Genomic DNA, 14,152 nt, shown 5'->3' with positions numbered 1-14,152 from the left:
AACCACATCCAGCCTGGCCTTAAAAAACTCCAGGGATGAGGCTTCTACCACCTCCCTGTGCAACCTGTTCCAATGTCTCACTACCCTCAAGATAAAGAATTTCTTCCAAACATTTAATCTGAATCTACCCATTAGTAGTTTTGTTTTTGTATTTAGTTCATGAAATCCTAAGTCATAAAAGGCAAGTTATGCAATAAGCAACAAAGATAAACTAGAAAACTACAGGGATTTGAGAAAAGGTTGATCTGGGTGATCATGTGAAGAGTTAGAAGATTGATATTGCTTATTTTGGGGAAGAAGTAGAAAAGGTGGAATGAACTAACGAGTAAGACAGAGAAGGCAGCTTCTGCTGGTTTGCTATCTTGTAGGACATGATGTTTCCTATGTTTATGGTGTGCTGTTATTCCCCCTGTTTCATTTGAATTTCTGCCAGTTATTGACATCTCCACTTCTGCTGAAGCATCAGGGGTTGGATGCATAGTCCATGCAAAGTGTTAAGAGTATGATGTGCAACCAGGTCCTACACCTGTGTAACGAGTCAGTAAAAGAAATATTGCATGCCAGTGACTTTACTTTTGCTTTCCACGGTGGCTTGGTGCAACTATAAATTAGAACCAGAAAGGCAGAAATAAATTGGAGATTTCCTTTGTCTGGTGCAGCATCTATTAGTTTGGGTATGTGCTTTATAGTAAACATTTGGAGCACTAGCTGTGAATTACCCTCAAAGAAAATGCCACTTTGTGCTAGACCATCTGATGCACCAGAGCCTCAAAATGACAGTGAAGGTGTGTAACAGACTTTCTGCTGCCGTGCAAGAGCTGGCAGAGCCCACAGGTGGACATGGGTCTATTAGCAGATAGACTGTCACAGTTCAGGTTGACAGAAGGCCCTCACACCCCATCATTCAGGAAAACATCTGCTCTGCCAAGTAAGGATGGTGTAGATTCTGTCTCACATACCTATGGCCAGAAAGCTCAGCGCTCTACAGGATAAATGTAAAGGTATTTCTAGTGCCAAATTTTCTGTCCAGGCTTTCCTAATTGAAGATGTGCCTGAGGCAACTCTGGGAAAGCAGGAATTTTAGATTGCTCTAAAAATCACTTACAGATTGTGGGTATTTTAAGAAATAAAGTTATTAGGCAGGGGTTTGAACAAGGAGGGACGGATGGCTTTAAACAATGGAAGGAGGCCATTCCTTGATGGCTTTTTCAATCTGCAAAGTCTGAAATCAGGAGTAAGACAAAGTTGAGCAAGGTATTAGGCAGAGAGGGCATGAAGCATGGAGAATGCCTGACATGGTGCTAAGATCTTGCCCCTGTTCCTGGAAGTGTGAATTGCTTATCCATATCTGAGTTTTCCCTCTACATTAGAGGGACTGGCCCTCAAATTGTGGTGGTGTTAGTGGCTGCTTCGCTCTCGTTTTGCACAGTATTTACTCTGCTGGGCCTCTGCTGCCTTTTTTGTGTTTTTTAACCTTAGGGCCCACCAGGTGATCCTGGCCCTCCTGGCCCTCCAGGACCTCCAGGCCATCTCACTGCTGCCATTGGTGACATCATGGGACATTATGACGATGCTATGGCAGATCCACTACCAGAGTTTACTGAAGATGAGGCAGCCCCAGATGATCACAATAAAACGGACCCAGGAGTCCACGCCACACTGAAGTCATTGAGCAGCCAGATTGAGACTATGCGCAGCCCTGATGGTTCAAAGAAACACCCAGCACGGACCTGTGATGACCTGAAGCTGTGCCACCCATCCAAGAAGAGTGGTGTGTATAAACACACAGGGTCACACAGGATGTTAGGGGTTGGAAGGGACCTCAGGAGATCATCGAGTCCAACCCCCCTGCCAGAGCAGGACCATAGAATCTAGCACAGGTCACACAAGAACACATCCAGATGGGTCTTGAATTCTCCAGAGAAGGAGACTCCACAACTTCTCTGGGAAGCTTGTTCCAGTGCTCTGTGACCCTTACAGTAAAGAAGTTCCTCCTCATGTTGAGGTGGAACCTCCTGTGCTGTAGTTTATATCCATTGCCCCTTGTCCTATCACAGGGTGCAACTGAGCAGAGCCTCTCCCCTCCCTCTTGGCACTCAGCCCTCAGATATTTATAAACATTGATTAAATCCCCTCTCAGTCTTCTCCTTTCCAGACTGAACAGCCCCAGGGCTCTCAGCCTCTCCTCATAGGGCAGTGCTCCAGTCCCTTCATCATCCTCATAGCCCTCTGTTGGACTCTCTCAAGCAGATCCCTGTCCCCCTTGAACTGGGGAGCCCAGAACTGGAGGCAATATTCCAGGTGAGGTCTCAGCAGAACAGAGTTGAGGGGAAAAGAATCTCGCTTGATCTGCTGTGACACACTCCTCTTGATGCACTCCAGGATCCCACTGGCCCTCTTGGCCACAAGGGCACAATGCAGACCATCTCCTCTGTGTCCTGTGATCCTCTCTTGTTTCCAGTAGATACTTGGTCACCTGCAAGAGTGGTCAGACATCAGAACAGGCTGCCCAGGGAGGTGATGGAGTCACTTGAGGTGAACTCCACACTGGAGGTGTTCAAGAAGCATGTGGACGTGGCACATGGTTTAATGGCCACAGTAGTTTTAGGTTGGATTCGATGATCTTAGTGTCCAACTGTCTTGGGAATCATCTTCTATGGTTCTGTGTTTTTCATCCAGAGTTCCCTGCTGCTGCTTTATAGTGGCAGCTGGTAGGTGGTAATGTGCCAATGTGCCATTTTAGACTGTCCCCAGTTTATGCGGACTACCAGTGATAAATCAGAACAGACTGGCAGGCAGAGATAATTTGTGACAGGCCTCACCAGCTTTTTCCCCTGCTTCCTGACACTGCCTCCAATGTAAACATTAGGAGGGGTTGCCATTGGTTTCTTGTATCTAGGGAAAACTGTCTTCTAGACATTGTGTGTTCTCTATCATAGAATGTTAGGGGTTGGAAGGGACCTCCAGAGATCATTGGGGCAAAGCAGGGCCCCTTAGGGCAGGTCACATAGGAATGTGTCCAGGTGAGTTTTGAAGATCTCTAGAGAAGGAGACTCCACTTGGAGTGCCCAGGAGTTTTTGCAGTGGATTTCAACAACCTTAACCTTAAACAACTCATAAGTCTGCATTCCCCAGTTTTCAAATGCCTGAAAAACTGATCAGCTTGTACCTTGAAGTAACATTACAGTGTATACCTGATGCACACATCAAAACTGATGCATCAGATTATCAGTCATAGAATCATTCAGGTTGGAAAAGACCCCTGGGATCATCAAGCCCAACCACTGACTCGTACTCTACAAAGTTTACCCTTAAACCATATCCCCAAGCACCACATCTAAATGACCTTTAAACACATCCAGAGTTGGTGACTCAACCACCTCCGTGGGCAGCCTGTTCCAGTGTCTGACCACTCTTTCTGTGAAAAGTTTTTTCCTAATGTCCCGTCTAAACCTACCCTCTTGCAGTTTGAGGCCCTTCCCTCTTGTTCTATTGCTAATTACCTGTGAGAAGAGACCAGCACCAACCACTCTACAGCATCCTGTCAGGTAGTTGTAGAGAGCGATGAGGTCTCCTCTTAGCCACGTCGTCTTCAACCTAAACAGCTCCAGCTCCTTTAGCCACTCTTCATAAGATACATTCTCCAGTTCTGTGAAAGACATGCCCGGTTTCCTTGTGTTTTGTATTGTCTTGGCTTACTTTTGCTTTCAGCTCCCCAGTTATTCCAAGGATCTTAGTGCTAATGGAATCTCATTTTACATTCTTTGTAGGTGAATATTGGATTGATCCTAACCAGGGATGCGTTGAAGATGCTATAAAAGTTTATTGCAACATGGAAACTGGAGAGACCTGCATTTCTGCAAACCCATCTACTATACCACGTAAAACATGGTGGGCCAGCAGGTCAGCTGACATAAAGCCCATATGGTATGGCCTTGATATGAACAGGGGGTCACAGGTAACTAAATATATTTTATGGCTATGTCTTTTTGCTGTGAAACTTGTTTCCTTCTAGTTTAAAACTTTCATCTGCTCCTCTGAACAGATTTTGCTAGTCAGAACATTATAGCTCTTGATCTGCTGTCTTATGTTCAGTTGGTTCTTATCATATCTTATTACAGGAAAGAGCTGGAAGAAATAGCACAAGAGCATCTGAGGCAGGGTTTGCTATAAGTATAGCATTGCTGGAATAGATTTATTTCTTTTGATCCAGAAATACCCATCATCTTCTCTAGCATTCTACTTCAGTAACTCCCTATCCTTGTCCTTAAAAAGTGCTCTTTCATCTCAATATATGATTTAAACTACTGCTATTTTAATTTAATTCTACATTTTTTTCCCCCAAAGCTTTTTGCTGATAAAAAGATACAAAGCTGACTTTGTAAATTCTCCCAGTTATTGCCTTTGTAAGAGAAATGTGATTTTTATCATGTGTGCCAAAATGCTCCATGATGAATGCACCAGTCTCCAGGCAGACAAAAATTCCGCTCAGCTTTCTGTTGTGCTTTCCCTCTCTGGTAGCTTCTCAATGTAGGCTTAAGGATGATGCCAACTAGCCACAGTTTATGCTTTGCAATATATATAATTAATAAGGAGCAGTCAACATGGCTTTACAAGAGGAAAGTCTTGTTTGACCAATCTGATGGCCTTTTATGAGGCCATAACTAGGTGGACAGATGATGGTAGAGCAGTGGATGTGGTTTGTCTTGATTTCAGTAAAGCATTTGTCATCTCCCACAGCATCCTTGCAGCTCAACTTGAGGCAGTGTGGTCTGGATGATCTCTGGTGATATGGATGTGAACTGGTTGAAGGAAAGAAGTCAGAGTTGTGGTCAATGGGACAGAGTCTAGTTGGAGGCCTGTGTCTAGTGGATTCCTTCAGGGGTCAGTACTGGGACCAGTGCTGTTCAATATCTTCATCAATGACATGGATGAGGGCACAGAGGATACTGTCAGCAAGTTTGCTGATGAGACAAACCTGGGAGGAGTGTCTGACACACCTGAAGGCTGTGCTGCCATTCAGCCAGGACTAAACAGGCTGGAGAGTTGGGCAGGGAGAAGTTTAATCAAATCCAACAAGGACAAGTGTAGAGTCTTGCATCTGGGAGTGCACAATCCCGTGAACCAGTATAGGCTGGGGACTGACCTGTTGGAGAGCAAAGCAGAGAAGAGTGACCTGGGGTCCTGGTGGATAGAAGGATGACCATAAGCCAGGGATTTGCAACTTCAGTGTGATTGAATTAGTTAATAAAGTCCTGTCCTGATTTAACTCCATCCAGCAGTTAAGCACCATGCAGCTAGTTGCTCACTTCTACTCTTCCACAGTTGGGTAGGGAGAAATGGAAAAAAGAAAGGTTTTTACCTTTACCTTTTTTTACCCCATGGGTTGAAATAAGAACAAATGAAATAAAATATAGCCATAACATATAGCTTGTGGTGCTTCTAAATGCAGCACAAAGCTTATAGAAAACAAGTTGCTGAAGTTGCAGTGTAGCAGGTACACTATAAAAGGGTTTTCTCTGCTTGATGTTTCTTACATGTTTTGAGGTTGTTCTAAGGCACTGGTTTATATATAAAGCTTAGCTCCTACTGAATCCCTTTCTGAAACAAGGCAGAAGTCATTCCTGGAAATCAGTGAAGGGGAAAAGGACCTGGGGGGTCCTAGTGGATGGAAGGTTGACCATGAGCCAGCAATGTGCTCTTGTGGCCAAGAAGACCAAAGCCATTCTGGGCAAGTTTAGAAGGGGGTGTGGTTAGCAGGTCCTGAGAGCTTTTCCTCCCCCTCTGCCCTGCCCTGGTGAGGCCACATCTGGAATATTGTGTCCAGTTCTGGGCCCCTCAGTTCAAGAAGGACCTCAAGAAACTGCTTGAGAGAGTCCAGTGCAGAGTCACAAAGATGATTAAGGGAGTGGAAGATCTTCCTTACAAGGAGAGCCTGAGGGAGCTGGGTCTCCTTAGCTTGGAGAAGAGGAGACTGAGAGGTGACCTCAGTCATGTTTATAAAGATGTGCAGGGTGAGTGCCAAGAGGATGGAGCCAGGCTCTGCTCAGTGATGCCCAATGACAGGACAAGGGGCAATGGGTGGAAGTTGAGGCACAGGAAGTTCCACAGAAACAGAGCTCTTGCTTTTCACATCTGGAAAGGGCTATGATAATGGCAGGTGTTTCTAAAGACTGTATTCAGTTCTGGCATCCCTAGTTAAAGAGAGTCAGGGAACTACTGGAGAGAGCCCAGCAGAGGCTACAGAGATGTTGAGGAGGGTGTAGCATCTCTTTGATAAGGAAAGGCTGAGAGACCTGGGGCTGTTCAGCCTGGAGAGAAGACTGGGAAAAGGATCCTCTCAATGCTGATCAATATCTAAAGGATGGTGGGGGTCATGACAGGGCCAGACTCTTTTTAGTAGAGCCCTACTGTGCTGGACCAGGCTCCCCAGAGAGATTGTGAAGTCTCCTTCTCTGGAGACTTTCAAAACCCACTTGCACGTGATCCTGGGCAGCCTTCTCAGGGGCATCCACTTTTAGGAGGGAAGTTGGACCAGGGGATCCGTAGAGGTCCTTTCCAACCCCCACGATGCAGGGATTCTATAAAATCCATGAACTCCTGATAAATTTTCAGTGGTGCACTGTAATAAGACAGAGAACAGTGGATGCAAACATAGAATGTTTCACCTCAACAGAAGGAGAAACCTCTTTACAGTGAGTGTGACAGAGCACTGGAACAGGCTGCCCAGGGAGGTTGTGGAGTCTCCTTCTCTGGAGACTTTCAAAACTCACCTGGATGTGTTCCTGTGTGGACTACCCTGGGTGACCCTGCTTTGGGGGGGGTTGGACTGGATGATCTCTGGAGGTCCTTCCCAACCTCTAACACTCTACGATTCCATGATTCTATGATTTTTAGTTCAATATCTGTTGATCTCTCTCTTCCCAGTTTGTATATGGGGACACAGCTGTCACTCAGATGACATTCCTGCGCCTGCTGTCAAAGGAAGCTTCCCAGAATATCACTTACCTTTGTAAAAACAGCGTTGGGTACATGGATGACCAGACAAAGAACCTGAAGAAAGCTGTAGTTCTGAAGGGGGCCAATGACCTGGAGATCAAAGCAGAGGGCAACAGCCGATTCAGATACACTGTCCTTCATGACAGCTGTTCTGTAAGTCGAGGGGGAAAGGGGGGAGGGGAGGGGGGTGTGTGTGTGTGCCATCTGTTGTGGATAAAGAGGATTCTTGTCCTTTTGCAGTTCTTTTTTTCATTCAGAAAAAAAAAAAATAATCCAGAGAACAAACCACCAGGGAGGTAGCAGAAGCCCCACCCCTGGAAGTTTTTAAGGCCAGGCTTTATGGGGCAACCTGATCTATGTGAGGTGTCTCTGCCCATGGCAGGGGGTTTGGAACTGGATGATCCTTGAGGTCCATTCCAACCCTGACAATTCTATGATAATTCTGCAGAATTTTATCCTGTTTATCATTTTGTGCCTCATCAAATATAGTGGCATCTTCACTCAAGAGAACTCTGCACTATTTAGGGGGTATTTATGCATCACTACTTACTAGTGAGCATTCTGAGATGCATATCTACCCATTTTACATTTCCCAGTATGTGATCAGAGAGGTGGTGGAGTCTCCATCTATGGAGTCCTTCAAAGCCCACCTGGACACCATCCTGTGCAACCTGCTCTAGGTGACCCTGCTCCTGCGGGTGGTGGGGTTGTTTAAATGATCTCCAGAGGTCCCTTCCAACACTTATCATTCTGTACTTCATTCTGTGTGATTTCTGTGTGGAATGACACAAACTGGTCAGATAACCTTCAGTGCTTGCCTGCCAGATGGGTCAGATGATTACAGCAATACAGCAGAGGAAACTCATTGGTACCAATCCTGATCCAGCTGGAAAGGGAAAAGCTCCCAAAAAACAGTTCTTAGTGGTCATAAAACCCAGCAGGTAGCAGTAATGTCATTAATTTTCAATACATTCTTAGACAAATTCAAGGTACTGGCAAAATATTTCTAAGATTAGTTTTGCCCTTGAAATAAATTAGTGTATGCTGTGTGCTTTTAAATTGTATAGCCCCAGATGATGTGTGCAAGGTACCTGTGAACACATAGAGAAGAATTTAATGACATAAATTCAAATCAGTCTAGCTGGAGGATGAGATCCTGCTGTGTCAATCTGCCAGCTCTGTTCATCACTGTAAACCAAGATTGCTCCATTCTAAAGGTCTGGAGCCCTCAATACAAGTAAGGACATGGACCTGAGGGAGCGGGTCCAGAGGAGCGCCACAAAAGCGATCAGGGGGTTGAAGCAGCTCTGCTATGAGGACAGGCTGAGGGAGCTGGGGGTGTTCAGCCTGGAGAGGAGGAGGCTCCAGGAGCCTGATAGGGGTGTACAGGAAGGATGGATAGGGACTGTTTACAAAGGCCTGCAGGGACAGGACAAGGGGCAATGGCTTCAAACTAGAGAAGGGCAGATTTAGATTTGATATCAAGAAGAAATTCTTCACTATGAGGGTGGTGGACCACTGGAACAGGTTGCCCAGGGAGGTGGTTGAGGCCCCTTCCCTAGAGATAGTCAAGCTGAGGCTCATGAGGCCTTGGGCAGCCCAATCTAGCTGGGGATGTCCCTGCTGACTGCATGGAGGTCAGACTGGATGACCTTTGGAGCTTCCTTCTGGCCTGGAACATTCTATGATTCTATAAAGTAACAGAGGTGCAGTCTCAAGCTGTGCAGGGGGAAGTTTAGGCTTGATCTTTGAAAGAATTTCTTCCCAGAAAGAGATCTTGGCCATTGGAATAGGCTGTCCAGGGAGGTGGTGGGGTTGATGTCCCTGGAGGTGTTTAAGAAAAGCCTGGATGAGGCACTTAGTGCCATGGTCTAGTTGATTAGTTAGGGTTGGGTGATGGGTTGGACTTGATGATCTCTTCCAACCTGGCTGATTCTGTGATTCTGTGAAGGCTTAGGGCGATACAGGAAGATGCAGGAAGCTTCACCTGCTAGAATTCAGGCCGTTTGTGATATGAGCTCTGACCTAAGTTTTCTTTCTTTCCTTTTTTTTTTTTTTTTTCTTCCCTCCAGAAACGTAATGGGAACGTGGGCAAGACTGTTTTTGAGTACAGAACCCAGAACGTGGCGCGCCTGCCTATCATAGATCTCGCAGCGGTGGACATCGGCAGTACCGACCAGGAGTTTGGAATTGAGATTGGGCCAGTTTGCTTTGTGTAGGAGGAAGGGGGGGAATTAACACACTACCCAACAACAGCAGCAATTAAACCCGTGAACTTAGACTGATTGAAGTTAATCCTGAGACTCTTGAAGTAATGGCTGATGTTGGATCAGCACTGTACATAATGGTTCTTTTTAAGTGCCCGGCCTCCTTTGGAATATTTATTTTACTTTTACCAACCTTCCGTTTTAAAATAATCAAAACCAATGTTTTTAGTCCCAACAGTACAATTTAAAGAGGATCCCTGACCACATTTCAAAAGTAATATGAATCTTTTGCCTTGCTTTTTGTTTCAAATTTTGTTGATGTTTCCAGGTCAATTCAAAATAGGTAGTTTTAATGTGGGATTATTTCTTCTGTTCAGATGAATACTGAGTCACAGAAAAGTAGAGCACTTTTGGCAACCTTTGGCTATATTTCAATCACACTTCCTCCCATTACCCCAGTTTGTCTCCCTGTGGTTGCCAGTCTGATAGCCTGTCCTAGTTTTGAGCCATGAGCTGCCTAGGGTGAGAGGACAGAAAAGATATTTTTACCCCTTCCCAAGGAGTAAAATAAAAATGCTCCACACTGGATTGGAAGTTTAAATGGAAATTCTATTTAGAAATAGATACAGAAGGTATTCAAGTTAAAGGAACACATTCGCAGCATAGGCTCAGTTCTTCATCTGGGCCTACCAGGCCAAAACCTTCCAGAAACATCCAACCCACTCAGCCTCAGCAGGCCCAAGAGCAGCCAAACTGCCCCCACACTAGACCCAGACCTACAACGGGCTTTAACAGGCCCTGTGGCATAGCTGGAAATTCACTGCCAGCCAAGGCCAGGAGAAAGCCTCTCCCTCACAAACTATAAAGATAACAGCATGCATCCCAAGATGGAGAGAAGAGGCAGCTTTGGCTGTACACTCCCTTAAATAGAGAGATACAGGAAAACAGGACAGAATAACAGATTGCAATATCCTGGGAAAAGCTGCCCCTCCCCTGGGACTCTCCAGCCTCTGGAGGACTTTTCTGTGTGGTTATACCAATTAACTCTTGATTTCCCCTAACCTACAACATAGCCATTCACAGAGATCTGGGCCTTTTGCAGAAGAAAGGCTCTTCAGATGATAAGGTCATCTTAATTTGGCATTGTCTTTCCTGCACTTTCCTATGTAATAACCTGCTCATGAGAGTATTCCATAGCCATGAATAACTGAGGAAGTAAAAATTCTACTGGGGTAAATAGGAGTTTTCAGTAGGAGTGTCCTATGTCTTAAATTTTAAGGCCAGACTTCACTTCTCATAATGTTGTGTCTCATTCCATTAAACTAATCCCCAAAGTGCATCTTAACCCCAATACTCGTTGAGTTTCCCAGTACTTTCCTGTCTCAGAAGCCATTACATAGCAAATTACACAGATGTCTTGTCCATGGTGCCAATTTCTGTACCTTTGCAAATTGTTCACATGTATGCCAGACTAAATGCTAATAAAGGAAGTTTAGAAGTCCATTGTTTTTTTAGCTGACATCCAGACATGCATCACCAGGAATTTGACCTGACTGAGACCATGAGCCGTCAAGGCGAGACAGTTCCATCATTTCTTAGCATGAGCTACCTCATCTCTGGAAGTTGGGATGCATTTAAATATTGCCTGTTTCTTATTTTAGATGTTGCAAGGTGCTATGCTTCTGTTGTTACTTTGAGAAAGGAGATAGGGCAAAAACCCAACCACACACACACACACACACAAAAAAAAAATATGATGGTGCTAAATGACTCTGTAGAAGGCTGATAAAATAGACACCTGCTTGTCAATGTCATGTTCAGAGCTTAGCTGTTAGGCTTTTGGTGTTGGAGAGAACAATGTTACAGTGCATTTATTTGTCAGTCATACAATATATAGACTGTGTTGTGCCACTGACATGCTTTATTTTGTAAAGTATGTGGGTACAAACTTAGTTTATTGTTCTTCTCTTTTGTTTCTTTCTTGCAGCTGTGCTCTCCACTTTTTTCTTTTGTTTGTTCCTTTAAAAAAAAAAGAAAATAAACAGCTGGGGCCATCCCTAAAGCAAGCCATGCACATAGCTTTATTCATGTATCTTTGCAAAGCATTTAATTAAATACATGCTTCCTGCTACGTAAGTGGTTTCCTTTTTGTAGAATTGCTTCCAAGTTGTCCCATACCTGCTCCATTTCCAGGAAATTAAAACCAAAAATGCTTTGGTTTGTTGCTGTTTGAATAACTCTCTTTTTTGCAGTGCACTCTCCTGAAGGATTTTACATATAGGAGTATAGAGGTAATTTGATGAAGGAAGACAGGTGTCAAAGTGTATGAAGTAATCACCATCAGTCCTGTTAAAGCTACCCAGGCACTGCTGTCTGAGACTCCAGAAAAAGAGCATATTCCAGACTGGATAATATGTGACTTAGCCAATTCCCAGCAGCAATGTAAGTTATCACTGATGGAAAACCATTTCTGGATAAGCCATAAAGTTGGATTGTAGCAAGGCAGGCCAAAAATTTATATTCCTTTCCCCTTCTGAAAGGGGAGGAGCTTTCCAATTTTCGAGGTTGTCCCTACACCATAGGCAGGGACTTGGAAGGGGGAAGCTGACAAGTTCACACTGATGTTTTCTCCTTGCTTTTATTGCCAAGCAGGAACTTTGTGGTTTGTGTTCTACTGGCATGGAATAGAATCATAGAATGGTCCAAACTCGAAGGGCCCTCCAAAGGTCATCTAGTCCAACCTCCCCCCAGTCATCAGGGCCATCCTCCACTAGATCACTTCTATGAATACGACCCAGAGTTAGCTTGTCATATTGGATCCTGCAGAAGTTTTAGATAACATTAATTTCACTGAATAACCTGAGGTGTAATGAATGGGTTCATAGAGTCATAGAAGGGTTTATGCTGGAAGCCTAGAGACAGCCGTATGTAAGGGTGTATAAGAAGGGGGTCATGCAGTTTGCATCTCATGAACCTCCTCTGCCAGTGACAAATTTAGATGAGCTTAGCTTTGCCAGGTGCACCTGATGATAAAAAAGAAAAGGCGATGTCCAATGGCCTTCTGGGAAGGAGGTGTCACAAGCAGGAGTGGCTGCTGTGATGGCAAAGCTGCAGTGTGGGTTACAGTCAATGCTTGCAGAAGACATCCTCTGGGCTGAAGCTATTGCAGAGAAAAGACCAGATGGGAAGAGAAGACCCCTCTGGTCAACCTGGGCCAGCATTGCACCACCTACATCCTTGTATTTCATTTAAATCTCCCTCTTTCGGTATGAACCCATCAGCCCTTGTCCCATCACAACAGGCCCTGCCAAAAAGTCTGTCCCCATCTTTCTGATAGGTCAGTTTAAGCACTGGAAGGCTGCTCTAAGGTCTCCCTGGAGCCTTCTCCAGTCTGAAGAATCCCCAGCTCTCTTAGCCTATCCTTGGAGCAGAAGTGCTCCAGCCCTCAGATCATTTTGTGGCCTCCCACTGGACTGATTCCAACAGGTCCATGTCCCTCTTGTGATGAGGGCTCCAGCGCTGGACACACTACTCCAGGTAAGATTTCACCAGAATGAAGCAGAGGGGCAGAATCCCCTCATACAACCTGCTGCCCACGCTGCTTTGGCTATGGTTACCCAGGATGCAGTGGGCTTCTGGGCTGCAAGGGCACATTGTTGGCTCATGTCCAGCTTTTCATCCACTAGCAACACCAAGTCCTCCTCCACAGGGCTGCTTTCAATCACATCATCCCCCAGCCGGTATTGATAGTAGGGATTGCTCCAACCCAGGTGCAGGATCTTGCGCTTAGCCTTGTTGAACCTCAGGAGGTTCACACAGGCCTCACTTCTCAGTCATTTATGGTGGCCTAGTTCATCGTGGTGTTTTTTTTTTTTTTTTTTTTTTCTTCCTACAAATGTTCAGTGTTTTTTTCCTACAAATTTTCATGAGCAGAAATTATTAACGAGCTAGAGATGTGACTAGTGGAGTCCCCCAGGGATCAGTGCTGGGTCTGTTCCTGTTCAACATCTTCATCAATGACAGTGATGAGGGGAAAGACAGACAGAGTCTGCTCAGCAGGTTTGCTGATGATACCAAACTGTGAGGCTTGGCTGAGACACCTGAAGGCTGTGCAGCTATTCAGCAAGACCAGGACAGAGAGGAACCTAAGGAGGTTCAGCAAGAATAAATGTGGAGTCCTGCATCTGGGGAGGAATAATAAAATGCCTGTAAGCCTAAAGTATAGGTTAGGAGGTGATCTGCTAGAGAGCAGCCCTGTGGAGAAGGACCTGGGAGTCCTTGGTGGATAGCAAATTCTCCATGGGTCAGCAATGTGCCCTTGTGGCCAACAGGGCCAGTGGGATCCTGGGATGCGTTAAAAAGAGTGTGTCCAGCAGATTGAGGAAGGTTCTCCTCCCCCTCTACCCTAGTGAGCCCCCACCTGGAATATTGCATCCAGTTTCTCCTGTCTCAGCCACTCCACCCAGGTTTGTGACATCAGCAAACTCGCTGACAATGCCCTCTGTGCCCTCATTCAGGTTTGTCAATGAATATATCTTGGTCAAAGCAGTTGAAGTAGTGCCAGAGTTGTGTCCTGCCCTATTAATTTGTTCAAAGAAAGAGCTAAAAATAGTTAAATAAAAAAATGCAAAGTCATTGGTTTTATGAAACAAGAAGTTTTATTAAGATATTTTATTATGTGTCTCTGTAAGGAATAGACCAACAACCATATAAAAGCTTACAAAGATGGTTAACCTTCAACACTATTCATGTGTTAACGTGCCAGGAAAGGTTCACAATTTTGCATCTTTATTGACTTTTACAGAGTGAAGGGAGAAAGTTCTCAACTAAGACATGCCAATGACAGGAGACATTTAAAATTGCTTTTGATCTTTTATTTAATTTTTTCCCCATTTTTTTAATATGTTTTAAAGCAAGTCAATAACCCTGACTTGCAGAGTTAGGAG

At 44.9% G+C, this 14,152-nt stretch overlaps 1 protein-coding gene across 1 annotated transcript in view; it reads left to right on the top strand.

Moving 5' to 3' along the window:
- COL5A2 (collagen type V alpha 2 chain) overlaps positions 1 to 9,218 on the top strand; it is a 66,854-nt gene extending 57,636 nt beyond the window's left edge. Inside the window, exons 51-54 of the mRNA XM_054380899.1 lie at positions 1,480 to 1,771; positions 3,771 to 3,958; positions 6,928 to 7,152; positions 9,072 to 9,218. Of these exons, the coding sequence (XP_054236874.1) occupies positions 1,480 to 1,771; positions 3,771 to 3,958; positions 6,928 to 7,152; positions 9,072 to 9,218 (852 nt within the window). The remainder of the gene's footprint in view (positions 1 to 1,479; positions 1,772 to 3,770; positions 3,959 to 6,927; positions 7,153 to 9,071) is intronic.
- Positions 9,219 to 14,152: the final 4,934 nt, after the last annotated feature.

Source organism: Indicator indicator, chromosome 5 (assembly GCF_027791375.1).
Source record: "Indicator indicator isolate 239-I01 chromosome 5, UM_Iind_1.1, whole genome shotgun sequence".
NCBI lineage: Eukaryota > Metazoa > Chordata > Aves > Piciformes > Indicatoridae > Indicator > Indicator indicator.
This window is presented reverse-complemented; position numbering and strand designations above follow the sequence as displayed.